This window comes from Eretmochelys imbricata, chromosome 3, assembly GCF_965152235.1.
Source record: "Eretmochelys imbricata isolate rEreImb1 chromosome 3, rEreImb1.hap1, whole genome shotgun sequence".
Lineage (NCBI taxonomy): Eukaryota > Metazoa > Chordata > Testudines > Cheloniidae > Eretmochelys > Eretmochelys imbricata.
Window position 1 is genome coordinate 98826776 of NC_135574.1, and position 16072 is coordinate 98842847.

Here is a 16072-nt window from a genome sequence, read left to right on the forward strand (position 1 = left end):
GAAGGCAGTTAAAAAAAATTCATTTGGACGGAACAAAAAAGCCTCTTATAATTTTATCATTTCACTTGGTGCATTGAGGCTACATCTTAATTTCTCAGAATGACTTCAAAAATACATTACTACTTGCTGCTAATGAACATCTGCTGTTTGGAATTTGCAAGTGAGTCCTAGCCATGAATAGTGGCATTGAGCCAGTTCTTCTCCAAGAACTTGATTCTCTGCACCTATAAATGCAGTTGAGAATCATGAGCAGAAAGATAGCAGCCAGCTTTGGGAAGCAAAACCTAAATACTCTACAAAGCTATAAAATAAGAGAAAGGTAAACACACTTGAAAAACATGGCTTCTTATAATTAACTGCAGTTTAATTTGAGAAATATTGGGCCGCATTCAGCTCTCCTATTAGACTTTTACTACCCCTCATTGTTTTCAGTGGGGTTGCAGGGGTGTTACTTACAGCAGAATATAGCCTATCCATTTAAAAAAAAATACTCATTTTTGTCACCAGACTATACTATAGATTAATTTTATATTGACTTTCATGACATGCATCCCAATGTGCTCCACCTGGTAGAACTCATCAGTTATTTAAAATATCTTTTGATCTTGCAACCCTGACATAAAACAAGTAAGTGTTAAAAAAACATGAAAAGAGCTGCAGTTTTCAAAGTGGATTTAAATAGAATGAAGCTGAGCTCCTTGCACTCAAGGTGGGTGAGGAAATATCTTTTATTGGCCCAACTTCTGTTGGTGAAAGAGACAAGCTTGTCTCTTTCACCAACTGAGGTTGGTCCGATAAAAGATATTTCCTCACCTGCCTTGTGTCCCTAATATCCTGGGACCAACATGGCTACAAAAGTGAAGACTCCTTGCTCTCAGACAAAAGTGAGTTTGAAGGATGACAAGCCAAACCTGTTGCTCCACAAAGTTTGTGTCCAATGTTTGGAACCATCACAGAAGATGCTTCCAGCAGGTTTCCAGGGAAAACTGGTAACATAGAATTAAAAAGTTTCAGAGTAGCAGCCGTGTTAGTCTGTATCCGCAAAAAGAAAAGGAGTACTTGAAGCACCTTACAGACTAACAAATTTATTTGAGCATAAGCTTTCACGAGCTACAGCTCACTTCATCAAATCCATTCCAATGAAGTGAGCTGTAGCTCACGAAAACTTATGCTCAAATAAATTTGTTCGTCTCTAAGGTGCCACAAGTACTCCTGTTCTTTTTGCGAATACAGACTAACACGGCTGTTACTCTGAAACCTGTCATTATGCAAGGCACTGAATTTAGCCATATGGAGTGGAAATCTATCAACTTTATGAAAAAACTCATACAGATACAGACAGACATCATCTCCCTTTCCAAATGCAAACAGATGGACATCATACCAAAAAGGACTGAAGGTAAAAAATCCATTACAATCTACATACCACACAGACTATGCTGACAGATTGTGCCACATGCTCTCAAAGAAACTGCGGAACCACCTGATCAACATCCTCTACAGCAAACAGGGAAAGATTAAGTATGAGCTCTCAAAACTGGATACTTTCATAAAATACCAACCTTCCACACAAACTTCCTCGTGGCTGGACTTTACAAAAACTAGACAAGCCATTTACAACACACACTTTACTTCTCTACAAAAGAAAAAGGACACTAAACTATCTAAACTACTGCATGCCACAAGGGGCCACAACAGTGGTTCCCTTAACCCACCCAGCAATATTGTTAATCTATCCACTTATACTCTTCGCCCAGCAGAAGAATCTGTCCTATTTCAGGGCTTCTCTTTCTGCCCCTCCACCCCCATGAACATGATACAGTTCTGTGGTGACCGAAAATCCTATCTTCGATGTCTCTGACTCAAGGAATATTTCCAACACACCTCTGAACAGCATACTAACCCCTAGAGACCTTCCTACCAACACAAAAAGAATGATTCTGGGTGGACTCCTCCTGAAGGTCGAAACAACAGACTGGACTTCTACATAGAGTGCTTCCGCTGACGTGCCAGGGCTGAAATTGTGGAAAAGCAGCATCACTTGCCCCACAACCTCAGCCGTGCAGAACACAATGCCATCCACAGCCTCAGAAACAACTCTGACATCATAATCAAAAAGGCTGACAAAGGAGGGGCTGTCGTCATCATGAATAGGTCAGAATATGAACAAGAGGCTGGTAGGCAGCTCTCCAACACCACTTTCTACAGGCCATTAGCCTCTGATCCCACTGAGGAATGCATCCGATGAAGTGAGCTGTAGTTCACGAAAGCTTATGCTCAAATAAATTTTTTAGTCTCTAAGGTGCCACAAGTACTCCTTTTCTTTTTATAGAATTAGAAGATTTTGATGGGGTTGAAGCAAATACACATAATATCTTAGAAGTTTAGAGACTAATTTTAAAATCCATGTGTTTGACCAGTAGCCAAGTCAGTATTTTAAGAACAGATGAAAATGTGCTTCTGGCACCACTTTCATTATAAATCATCGCTTCTTTACCAGCCAATCGACATCCAGGGTTAACCAACATTGTGAATCACACTTAAGGGCAAGTTTTGCCCACAAGTACATCTATGCAAACCTGGCAGATGTTAGGTACTAAGGCCAGGATCCACAGAAGGACTTAGGTATTCCAACTCTAAGCTTCACAATGCCTGATTTTATCCACCTAGGAAATTGCAGGAACAGCACTCTGATCCACAAAGCCTGAGTTGGGCACCTAGGCTTCCCATATAATTAATGAGGAGAAATATGTGCCTTAGAATGTGATCCATAAAAGCCAGCATGTTAGGCAGGGAGCCACCTAAGCTAGCCAATGGGAGATATTGATGAGAGGGGTGTATCTTAAGCCCCACCCCTATCATAGAGTTGGCAACTAAGTCCAGACTGGCAGAGAGATGCCTGTCTCTGCTAGTCAGGGCTGTCCCTAGCAGGGTGTGGGGCCCAGGGCAGAAGTGTTGAATTCGTCACTTCTGGGACCGACCCATCACTTCTGGGACTGACCGCGCCGGCCAATCATACTAGCCAACGGTGCCCCCCAAAGTGCAGGACCCTGAACGGTCACCCCGATTCGCCATATCCAAGGGCTGCTAGTGATCCACAGCCGGGAACCTCTTTCCAGGAGTCAGACAGCTTAGGATCCTAAATTGTTTCTTGTAAGAATGATTGATGTGCCTGCCTCACTCCACACAAAACTGCTGCTGGTGGATAAATACCTGAAGAGCCGTTGGACCAGAGAAGGTGAGAGTGAGTGACTCTTTAGCCTGGCAGCTAGCGTATCTGTCTGTGAGCCTTTTAAAATCCTTTCTCCCTATCGAGCAGAGGGGGGAATGGAACAAGGGTCTCCCATATCCCTAACTACTGGGCTAAAAGTTATAAGATGGGGACCCCCACCCAGAGTTTTGAATGGTACTTGGTCAGACTGGGTCTCACATGCATGTTAAGTGCCTGAACACCTGTTTTCCTTCAGTTTGTGGCTCTCTCTGGGGCTTAGGTGGGAGGTAAGTGCCAGGACACCTCGAGGAAAGCAGCAGTGCACATGCCCAGAGGCAGAAACCGAGGCTCCAAGGGAAGTTCTACTGCAAAAAAGTAGGCACCAAGTGAGTTTGGGCACCTAGAGGGGTAGGCAGCAGCTGAGCGGGAGTTTTGCGGATTTCAGTGGAGCCTAAGTCTGACGGTTAGGTGCCTAATTACCTCCATGGAGCTGCGCTTAAATGTCTGATCTCATGAAGTTCTCACAACCTTGAAGATTCCTGATTGACTATTGAGGAGTTAGCAGTAACTTTCCTCTAAGGGGAACATTCCATTATGGCAGGGTGCTCTCTTAACAAAAGCATTCATATAAACAAAACAGGCAGAGGATAATAACTAGGAATAAAACACTGCAATGATTCTATTAAGTAAATATGTACTGTTGCAGACTTATGGCAGGATAGTTCAAGAAGTGCTTTGTTTTCTTTCATAGTTTTGACCCATCCTACTGACAAGATGCTACCTGTCTGCCTCAAGTGAAATTCCCATTTCTATGTATTGATTTATACAAAGAGAGTTCATGAACTGGCATTTATACAAAGCCTTACTACCATGTGCACCAGCAGACACTCACCTTGTCTGGCATGAGAACAGAACGTTTGTCAGATAACTCAAAATATTTAATACATAAAATATATGCTTAAGTAGGAAAAGTACATATTCTGTCTAATGTAATATTGTCTGTTGTGATGGTGATAAATATAGAATATATGGCTTTTGCTGTTTATCTTTCCTTCATCTGCACTATGTTCACTAACCCATTTCTACTGGACTACTTCTTGCTTTCCAAGCCTGTGAGTAGTTATACACAACCATCTTTAAAACCCACAACAAAATGTGCCAGTAAAATGTTTTTTTTTCTCCTCAAATTTTGAATTTCACCAAAATACACTCATTGGAGTTCATAGATGGAATATCCAGCCCCAGAGCAGTAGCATCATTATAGTCTGATAACTTGCAACTCAGCATGACTAGGATGTGCATATTGTCTTCTTTACAGTTGGATAAACAGCATTTGCTTCTAGGTGTGAGATATAACTTATGTCCAGTAATTTCTATTTTAGGTAAATCTTAGTGAATTCCTAAATTATCTTTTTCTTTCCATTAAAAAAATTAAAATCAGGTGCCTATCCACATCCTTGGATGCCCTGAACATATTTTTAAAATAACAGTCCTTACAAGGAATAAGTAGCACAGCAAAGCCCATGCCTCCTCTCCTGCCCATCACATGCACCAACTTTAAATTAACCAGCCAGAAATTTAAAACAACAAAATATATACCATATCACACCCAAATCCCATCCTTCCCTACAGACCTAGCAAATAAAGAATCTTTGCAGTGTGCCCTAAAGTTCATATAATTGGTTATATGCTCAGACCTATACAGTTGGGCTAATAACAACTAACGGGGCCTAGTCCTGCAGTGATCTCTGTGTGTGCATTCCCTTGTGCCTGCATGGAGTATCATTCAAGTCACTGAGGCTCCACATAGCTGGAAGGGTCTGCCCACGTAGCAGGGTTCTTTGCAGGATTAGGGCTTAAGGAATACAAAAAACAATGACACTTACATCACTAAAAATTCTCTGATGAATTGTGAAATAGCTTTTGATGCTTTTTTGTTAAAGGTGCAGGATTAAAATTTCAAAAGTGATTATGTCCCAGTTTCAACAGAGACTGAGGGTAGGTCTTCACTGCAATCCCAGGTATGACGGCAGCACAAGTAGACATACCTGAGCTAGCTTTGAAAGAGCTAACTCAAACAACAATATCACTGAAGCTGCAACAACATGGGCTAGCCACTAGAGTACAGACCCGAGGTCCTAGACAGGCTTGTACAGCCCTTGCTACTGCAGCTTCACTGCTATTGTTACTTTTAGATGAGAGCTAGCTAAGGTACGTCTGCCCATGTTGCAGTCACACCTCTGACTGCAGTGTAGACATATTCTAAGGCACTTTGCATTGAAAGTCAGTGGAACTTTTGCTCCAGAATGCCTAAATTATTTCTGAAAATGGGGCTTCTAAGCATCTAAGTCATATAGATGTTTTAGAAAATTTTATTCACAGTATATTCGGAATATACCATGGAGTGTTATGGCATAAATATTTTATCAGTACTAGAATGAGATGCCCTGCATAGTGGCTTTGGCATTTATGAGTAATTCAGCCATCTTGAACACATGCCCATAAACTTTTATACACACCACTGTGCAGTCTTTGCCTTTTTTCCCCTTCTCTCCTTCTGTGTTTCTGTGTATAAACACATAAGCTTGCGCTCTCTTACCAGTGCTCATTTGCTCTCCATTTTCAGAGGGGGATCTCCATCATTTATTCTTCTTATCGTTAGTAAACTTGAATTTTAAAAACAGTAAACCGTCCTCTAAAACTCATTTACGTTTCACTTTTTCATTCCATTCTTGCCCCACCCCCTCACTCCCTGCTCAATGTCCCAAATTATAGATTCATAGATATTTAGGTCAGAAGGGACCATCATGATCATCTAGTCTGACCTCCTGCACAATGCAGGCCACAGAATTTCACCCATCACTCCTGCAAAAAACCTCACACCTATATCTGTGCTATTGAAGTCCTCAGATCGTAGTTTAAAGACTTCAAGGAGCAGAGAATCCTCCAGCAAGTGACCCGTGCCCCATGCTACAGAGGAAGGCGAAAAACCTCCAGGGCCTCTTCCAATCTGCCCTGGAGGAAAATTCCTTCCCGACCCCAAATATGGCGATCAGCTAAACCCTGAGCATATGCGCAAGATTCATCAGCCAGATACTACAGAAAATTCTTTCCTGGGTAACTCAGGAAATCACCTGACGTTTCCAGGGTTTGGTACCTATTTTCTATATATATTTCTTACTTTAGATATAAAGCTTCCTTACTTTAATTACTGTGCCTGAAAGTGAAATACAATAAAGGATTTGATGGAACATATAACATTTTCTCGTTTGTTACTGATTGTTGGATTCACTGCCTTTTATATTTCACAGCAGGAATACCCATTGCAAATTGCATTTCCCTTGGTGATGGTGATGATGTGCGGATGCTGAAAGTCTCTGCGTCACTTTTATTTACTTATTTCCTATATGTGTGTTTTGCCCCCAAATCTGCAGCTGTAAATGAAAATGCTGTAAAACTGAATGAGACGCTCCGAATCCAAGACAAGACCCTGGAGAAAAGCCTTCAGGCTCTGCAGAGTGATATTGATAGAATGATGAGAGAACTGAGAAGAAGAAAGTTGAATGTGCAAGAAAGGGCAGCCCAAGATGAGTTAGAGTAAGTAGAAGGGCCACAAGCTTCAACCTCCCCTGAGCCCAATAAGATGAGTCTGATTAATATGATCGTAATTCATTCCTATGGGATTTCAAAAGTGGAGGTCACCAAAACATAAGAGAAAAGGATTCTGATATTTCATATCTATTTTGTAGCCCTTGGATTCCTGAAAGTGCTAACATTTGTGTAAAATTATCCACCAGCAGAGGCATTCAGAAGGATATGTTTTTCCATATTTGAAGTATTATAGGCCAAAAGGACTTTTGCCATTGACTTCAACAAAAAGTTGGGTTTTTTTAGCATTACCATAAAAAAGTTTTTCTGGAAATTGTCCAATCAGACTCTTTCTGGAGGTATTAAGTCATTCTATAAGGGAAAGGGGTTAAAAATGCTATCCTTAAAATGATGTATTTATACTTTTTAAAATTCATAGTTTTCAGGAAAAAAAGCCTGTTTGAAACATTTCCATTTTGAAGGGGATTACAGCTCTTATGACTACTTTGAAGTAATTAATCATGTTTACTCTTTTATCAAATGATTTTGGACAGTCACTGGTTCTGGTTGGCTAATTTTCAGGATTTTGCCCAAGGACCCAAGTGACTAGGATCTCCCCCTTCCCTGTGTTTGCCATGAAGTTCTACGTGCTAAGTAAGGAAGAAGACTGTTTTAATTGTTCCCTTTGAAGTCATCTTCTTGCTCCTATAGTCAATAGAACTTTACTTGCAGTTGTTGCTTTTCCCCCTTCTTATTTCAGTGTTTAAATTTGAATTCAGGTCTGTAATCCTATTCCTCCCAGTCCACATGAAGGGCACGTTACTGAACCTAATTAAAAAAAAAAAAAATCCAACACTTTCTCACCAAAAACCCCAAAGTAAATAGCTACACATAAAGTTTTCCTACTCTCATGATTTTATGAAGAATTTTGTGATGGTTGATATTTTTCTTAAAGCGCCATCTCCTGTAATCGTGAGACTATGTCATAATCTCAGCTTTCATTTTAAAAAGTGTCTAACCCTCTAGAGGTTGTTTGTAACAAAGAAAAAGGGAACAGAATTAATTATTTCAAACTGACTCTCGCAGCTTGTCTGAAGCTTTGCTTTGAGACAGCTTCAGATCAGGCATGTCCCCTCCATTCAAGGTAATGGACCACTTCGTGACACTTGTCACATTAATGTGGATGAGGGGATGCTTTTTGACAAGTGTAGTGATTCACAAAAACTCACTTCATCAGTCAGATAGCAAAAATGATAATATAAAAAAAGACTTCCCTGAAGACCATTTTCTAAATAAGGACTCAGGGCGAATTTAAAATTCCATAAGAAAACCTAATATGAACTTGTCCTTTTGTTTTACTAAATGTGTACTCTCTTCAAAGTTGTTTTCCACTTCTATTTCAAATGAATATTTCAGCTGTTATGGAATTAAAAATGATGAGATTACTGGGTGTGGTGAAGTTGAATTCTATGCCTGTTTTTTGTTTGTGTTGGTGGGAATTGCAGAAATGCAGAAGCCCTTTTGAACAAAGTGAAGAAATTATTTGGAGAGCCCACAGAGAAAAATGAGGAGCTCAAGAATGAGGTCAGGGACAAGATGGCAGATTACAAAAACAAGGTTGACGATGCTCGAGACCTGCTGAGAGAAGCCAGTAGTAAAATTAGGGAGGCCAATCGCTTATCTGCAATCAACCAAAGAAACATGACAGTGATAGAGGTTAGTGCTGATGATCAGATACCCTTGATTTACCACCATCTTGAGGGTTAGACCAGAATCTGGAACTCTGACCCCTTTGGTTCACATGAACTTTTTACAACCAGCAGAATATATACATGCTGTGAAGAGCCCCTTCAATGAATGTTTTTTTCTGTCTTCATCATTCTTATTATTTCTTCTAAAAAGCAAATAGAACTCTAAGAAATTTCAGGTGAAGGATGCCCTGGATCCCTGTAGTGCATGTGGGGTGAAATTCATCCCAGTGCAAAGACCCACAAAAGTCCCTATGCAAAATTTAAACCCTAGGTTAAAGTTTTAGCAAGAGACCAATTAGAGTCTTCACTATCCTCTATTTGCATCTTGCAACCTTGCACTTTCACCTTTATATCCCACCTCTAGAAAGAAATGAACTGGGTGTGTAGATGTTAAAGAGTAATAAATCAAAGTATATCTTGCGTAGTTAGTAGCTGTTATAAATGATCTCCCTGGTAGCAGGGGAGTCTGCTTCTGATTTAATTTTAATTGCAAGGACTTGAAAAGCACATTATACTTTTCATTAACAAGCATTTATCCAAGATAGAAAGAGCAGAGTCAAACATAAATGAAGATAAATGTTTCAAACTCTCGTTGCTCTCGATGTGCTTTTGCCTAATATACAGTGATGAGGTTAGAGTTCCAGGACCTGAGTTTTCATCAGAGGTTTGTGCGCTTGATTGATTTACAGATAGATGCTGTATTGTAAAGAAGTTAGAAAATATCAGCTGCTCTACATTTCTCTTCCAATGGGGTTAGAGCAGAGAAGATGGGGCGATTGTCTTTTATCTAGGTTCTTATGCACTCCCTAACACAATAGATGATACAATTAATAATAATAATTAATAAAGTAATAACAATTATCTGAATGCTGTGAAGAGTCCCCTCTACCAATGGTTTTGCTCTCTTCATCATTCTGAGATTTCCATCTTTTTTCCCTTTCTCTTAATTTGTGGCCATCATTGCACTTTCCTGTTTGCCTGAATGATGCAATTTTATGGCCTGCTGTCAATCTACTCTGTGATGCTTAATGGCTCTGTACATGATGTAGCTAGTACTTTGAACTAGAGACAAACGAGTGCCATCTCTCTTGTGCAATGTATGCAGTATCCACTAGTTGGAAACATGAAAGTCCCAAGGTTGCTTCACAAACTAATAAAGCAATGGTGTCAAAAAACCCAAACCCGACAAACTGGAAACTTTTATTAAATGTGGGATCAACAATTAAAAGCAAGAATGAAAATTAATATGGATACTTCAGGAATCTTCACAACATTTTGCTTTGGGCTAATTCACTGTCATACTTGGGGAAAATAACTCTATCAAAAGAAGAGAAAGGGTTGGGATTTCTGACTTTTCAAACTCATTCTACTCTAGTGCTATGGTGAGGCAGTTCTGTGGTGGGGCAATATAAAACTCAGATATTGACTATCTTTGCTACTGAGACATGCTGTATTTTTATTTTTTGCTCTAATATCTCTGAAGGTATCTGAAGTTTCGTGGGGGGCCCCAGAAAAAAATGCAGGGGTATTGGAGTGCGTGGCCACTCCTGCTTTACCTTTGCTTAATTAATTTATTTCACTGTGTGGATTCAACCTATAGAAAAGGAAGCAAGCTGTAGAAAGTAGAAGACAAGAGGCCGAAAAAACACTAAAAGAAGGGAATGACATCTTGGATGAAGCCAGCCGTCTTGCAAATGAAATCAATTTAGCTGTGGAGGTGAGTGGTTTTGGTTTGGTTTGGTTTGGTTTTTGAGCGTAGACAGATTGAGGTAGCTAAATGGATAATTAAAGGAACACCTAATTAATCCAACCTTTATCAGTGTTGGAATATTTCAATTGGAAGCACTTGGCTTTCCATTGTTGTGTGTACAGCCTGGTTGTAAAGGATAAATTGGTATATAAACTGATCAAGGTTGACCCAATCTGATTGTATTACACACAAATGCATATATATGCATCCCTTACTTTTTACAGATGCTGTCTGCTTCTGTAAGTGTGGTATTAGGCATCTAGGTTTGAACAAAGGATTCTGGCCTTAGAATAGCAGGTGCAAGAAGTCCATAGGCAGTCCTACCCTTGGCTCTATTGTCTAGATGCACATGTACACACATAAAAAGAGTGTGGAAACACAACAAAGAAAAGAAACATATGAAATTATTACATAAGGGCCTGTGGCTGCAGACCTTGGGGTAGGTAGATCAATGGGACTTGCATACCTATCTCACTTGAATGCTTTTGAAAATCCCACCCTAAAACTTCTATAGACATGTGTTTGGGAGGACTAGTCACAAGAAGTGATGGAATGAACAAATTCTTCAGACCATTCCAGCCAATAAAACATTAGAACAAATCATGCCACCATATATTCTTCATATGCCATACATCCTACAGAAAAATGCTTTCAGAAATATTTGAGAGTTTTAACTTTAACATCATTATTTTTGTATCAGTTTTAGGCTAGTTTAGCTATAACTTTATTTCTTTCATGCAGTTACTCCTGATTTTCACCAGTGTAAGCTAGAGAGGCCTTTAATGGAGAAAAATTAAAATAAATATATTTTAGAAACCTCTACAATAACTTGTCTATAATGCTATGATTTTACAGTTTGATACTTTAGTAATATACACTCCCTGATAATTTGCAAAATAGTTAATTTCAAAACAGCCACTGGTCCAAGAAATAATATTTCTGTCCTGCACCTCAAACAAATGTAATTTGGGGGAAAATTCCATATTTTTTTGGGGGGGGGGGTGGATTAGAAACTCTCTTGAGGTAATTTGTTTGGGGGAAAGTGATGGCTATTTCAAAAGTGTAGCCCTTAGTGATATGGATTAATAAGCAAAAGAGTAGGTGAGTCAGTCAAAGGTGCATGATAAATAGAATTTGTCATATGGCTTGGCAGTTTATCTCAGGGATATCACCACAGCATAGTATAAATATTTCTGCATCCATAATTTAGAAAATATCTCCCTAAGAGTGCATGTGTGTGAGTGTTGTGTATAAAGTGTGTTTTTATCTTTTCTCTTACATCATTAAGAAATAAGGAAGAACACCAAGTTCAAGACAGTCAAGTCTTCAATGGAATAGTGGCTTTTAAAATAGCCTAATTGTTCCCATGTTTCAACACTGATGTGTTTTTCCTTATTAGTTCACTGAAGTTTTATTAAATGTCCAAGCACATGTGATTATATCTCATAGAGAAACAATATGCAAAGTGTTATGCTGTTTGCATTCAGCTCTTTAAATACTCTTGTTTTGTGGCTTTCAGTATGTGGAAGACATGGGGGATAAGATACAACCGATCACTGATCAGCTGAAGGATAAAATAGACGATCTATCCCAAGATATTCAGGACAGGATGCTTCCAGAAAAGGTGTTGCAGGCTGAGAACCATGCAGCCCAGCTGAATGAATCATCTGCAATACTGGATGGGTAAGTCAGCCATTTCTTCATACTTCTAAAACACTCATAGCCTGGGGTCTAGAATTCCCTGACAGAAATAGAAGGGGATTATTTTCAGACTTTAACTTCTGTGATTATGAATATACAAGATTCCAATGCTCTATACAGAGCCCAGTTAGGAGAGGCTAGATTCACTTCTTTGGAGGAGCATCAAAAGTCTGAGTTAGATATGGGGCTTAGGAAGAAATTATACATGTCTTGGCCTATATCCAAGATAATCAAGCCCAAACATTTCTGAAAATCAACCAGTAGATGGAAAGTACTAACACTTTCACAAGAAGTTCTCCTATTTAAAAAAATATTTTTTTCAATCTGATCTCTCTTGTGCCTTGTGTTGTCATTTACACCAGGGCAAAGTGGGTGCAAATTGGTGTAAGATGCTACCCCTTCTCATTTAGTGGCATTTTTTACAGTCACTTTCCCACAGTCATAAATGACACCGCAACATGCAAGGAGAAGTCTGTTTATCTTTGTGTGTTTGAAATTGGCAGCCTTTCAGCTTGTGCACTTGCTGACTCTGGGGTAAAGGAAGCAATTTAAGCATCACTTTCACAGAAAATTGAGAATACCTAAAACTTGTTCCCAAAAGCTTTGGTAGATTGTTTAGAATTCAATTGCTGAGTTCCTTCATGTCATTTGGAAAGAGTCATACAAACTGATGTGATGTGCAACAGACTGTGGAGAGGCAGATAGACACAAAATACCGTTGCCATTGAATTGAGCCCCGATTCTGGGAAAGACTATGGACCATGTTGATTTTGTCTGAGGAACTCTGAAGAAGAGGAAAGCAGAGATGGCAGGTGCGGGGGGGGATAAAGCAACCTCTAGTTATGAGGGGGATGCTTGTCACTCCCTGCTATGCCTCCTTACTTGCTGGTAATCATGGGGGGCAAGGCTTGTACTCTTTCCTCCTTTAATAGATTAAGCTAACTGAGGAAAAAGGCACACGTATCAGAGTGTCCAAATGGGGAGCTATTGTGAATAGTTTGCTCTGCATTAGCTATTCCTATCCATTTCCTCATATAGACAAGCCCTTAATTCACCAGAGGGTAATGAACTCGGTACCAGTCAGGTACCAGTCTGACAATTTTTGTTTTTAAACAGGAAAGTGCTGATTAGTCAAACCTGAAACTTTTCACAGAAAGGTTCCTCAGATTCAGAATGGACTTTCTGGTGAGAAAGAGAGACACACCAACCCATCCAAGAATAGCCAGTTGGTTAGGACACTGAGGTGGGGTGTGGGATATCCTGATTCAAGTCCCTGATCTGCCTGGTTCAGAGCACCACCAGGCTATAGAGTCACTCTCTCAATCTCTCCTGCTTGAGGTGTTCCACTTTGCATACATAATTAAATATTCACTGGGCTAGAAAGAGAGAGACTCTGACTCTGTAGCCTGGTGGTTAGGTCCCTCACCTGGGACATGGGTGACTTGGGTTCATAGCTCTGCTCTAAATCAGGCAGAGCAGGGACTCGAACCTGGGTTACCCACATTCTAGGCTATTGACCACCAGGCTATTGGCTATTCTGAGGCGGGTTCGTTTCTGTCTTACATTTTTTTGCAAAATTTTTTGAAAGATCTCAGTTTTGTTCCAGGGCAGAACTAAATACATTTCAAAACCTCAAAAAAATTTCACAACATGGAATTGTTTTCCAGCCAGCCCTACTCGTAAACTGATAAGCTTGAGAAGGTTGATAGACTATCCAGTAGATGGTGTTTGTACAAAAACACCAGTGAGTGTCATACAAATATGTCACTCAGAATATGGTTCAGCTCTACAGAAGGGACTATATAAAAATAGCACTGGGGGCTCCCTGTTTGTTGTGTCTTTCCACTTCCATATCAAATTTAATTAATTCACAGATGAAAAAATTTTCAGAGCCCAGAGTGAGTTTGCAGGCGTGGCAGTTAGGGGCGAAAATATTTTCATATGCAAGTTGAGCAAATTTGCTAGGGAATCAATGAGACACACATCATGGAGTCTCCTGCTGCTATATTTTCATAATAAAGCCCCACTTTGAAAAGGGAAATGAACCCCAGGATCTCAAAGCACTTTCCAAAGTAGCCAAAATGTTCAGACCCAGAAGGCAAAGTTAGGTTGAGATAAAAGTGGCGTAATTTTCAGAGGTGTTGTGCACATCCAACTCTCATCAACGTCAATGGGATTTGTGTGTCCAAAACATTTCTGTAACACCTTCCAGATGACTGTTTTAAAATCCTTTACAAGCAATCATGAGTTTAGTCTCTCAATGACACTGTAAGGTAAGTAGTATTTTCACCATTTCATAGATGGAGAGACTGAGGAGATGTCTAGGCTGCAATCATTGGGTGTGATTTGCAGCTGGAAGAGACATACCCAAGTTAGCTTTAATCTAGCTAGCTCAGGTCCCAGAGCAGTGAAGTTGCTTCAGCATTGGCTGTATAAATCTGCCCAGAACCCTGCTGCTACAGCTTCATGGATCCAGGACCCAAGCTAGCTAGAGTAAAGCTAACTCAAGTATATCTACTCGAGCTGCAATCACACCAGTGATTGCAGTCTTAGACATACCTTGAGGAATGAAGAGGAAGAGTGACTTGCTGAAGGTATAGCGCTCAGAACACGGACCTCGTGATCCCTGGTAGCCTGCTGTAGCACAGCTGCCCACCTTTGGCCATTTTTATTTTTTCAAAGCTGCTACATGGATAAAATCACATATTTTAAAGTGTATATTTTTAAAACTCCCTCAATAGCTTACAGCTTTGGAACAAGCAATTTATCTCGGTGCCCACATCTTCTGCAGATAACTAGCAGGTCCAATTCTAGAGACTTGTGAGTAGAAGCTCTTAGCAGCTATTTCCATGCCAGTGTACAGTATCTCTGGGGAACAAGCCACACTATTACCTCAGATAAAGTATCTGATTTGATACTTGCAAAATTACCAGTTTCACATTCAATAGAGTCATATCTGAAAAGTAATCTTTAAAAACTGAAGCTTTTAATATGGTCTTATGTGTGAGATCAAGAGGGAGAGGAATTGCACAGTCTTGTGTGGGGATATCCTGTCACCTTGTATCACAGGGGTTCTCAAACTGGGGGTCGGGAGGTTATTACGTGGGGGGTCACGAGCTGCCAGCCTCCACCCCAAACCCCACTTTGCCTCCAGCATTTATAATGATGTTAAATATATAAAAAAGGGTTTTTTTAATTTATAAGGGGAGTCGCACTCAGAGGTTTGCTATATGAAATGGGTCACCTGTACAAAAGTTCGAGAACCACTGTTGTATCAGGATAAAGCTATTTACCTCAGACACCTAGACACTAGACATTTGTACTTTCTATTAGCTATCTATGGTATTTATGTGGACCTCATTACCATAGTAGCTATGTGCCTCACAATCTTTTTAATGTATTTAACCTCAGAACTTGGCTAACCTCACAGGGGTGGTGTGATATCAATATTACTAAGACACGGAGAGACTAACGGTGATTCTACACTTAGAGCTAAAGATGTACTTTGTGACCCAAGGACACATACCTATACTAGCTCTCAACAAGCTAGCATGCTAAAAATAGCAACGTAGCCTCTGGAGGAGCTAGTCTCCCCGAGTACGTACTCAGGCAGCTGGCCCTTCACGCTGCTGCAGCTACATGGCTATTTTTAGTGAGCTAGCATAGGTCCATCTTCTCAAGATGGAAATTACATCTCAAGCTCGAAGTGGAGCTGTACCGTGGCTTGCCCAAGATCACCCAGGAAGTCTGTGGTGGAGCAGGAAATTGAACGTGGATTTCCTGAGTCGTAGGCTAATGCCTTAACCACTGGACCATTCTTCCTTTCAATGTGAAATATCTCCTCAACCCACAGTACACCAAACTATTGTTGCTCCATGTGACACTAAGAAAATAAAATTTGACACCCCCTTTAAACACTTAGCACCCACACTTCGGAAACCTCAAATATGGCATTGTGCACTAGAGCCAATCATTAGAAATCTGGGCTGTTTGGCTCAAAGTGCCAATCCATTTTGCTCTGTTGAGCTACAACTGCGGTTTTTAATGGTGTGCCGTACCTTTTCCACCCTA

At 40.2% G+C, this 16072-nt stretch overlaps 1 protein-coding gene across 1 annotated transcript in view; it reads left to right on the forward strand.

The window, feature by feature from the left end:
- LAMA2 (laminin subunit alpha 2) overlaps nt 1-16072 on the forward strand; it is a 340783-nt gene that overhangs the window by 244800 nt on the left and 79911 nt on the right. Inside the window, exons 36-39 of the mRNA XM_077812149.1 lie at nt 6646-6808; nt 8305-8515; nt 10151-10267; nt 11820-11983. Of these exons, the coding sequence (XP_077668275.1) occupies nt 6646-6808; nt 8305-8515; nt 10151-10267; nt 11820-11983 (655 nt within the window). The remainder of the gene's footprint in view (nt 1-6645; nt 6809-8304; nt 8516-10150; nt 10268-11819; nt 11984-16072) is intronic.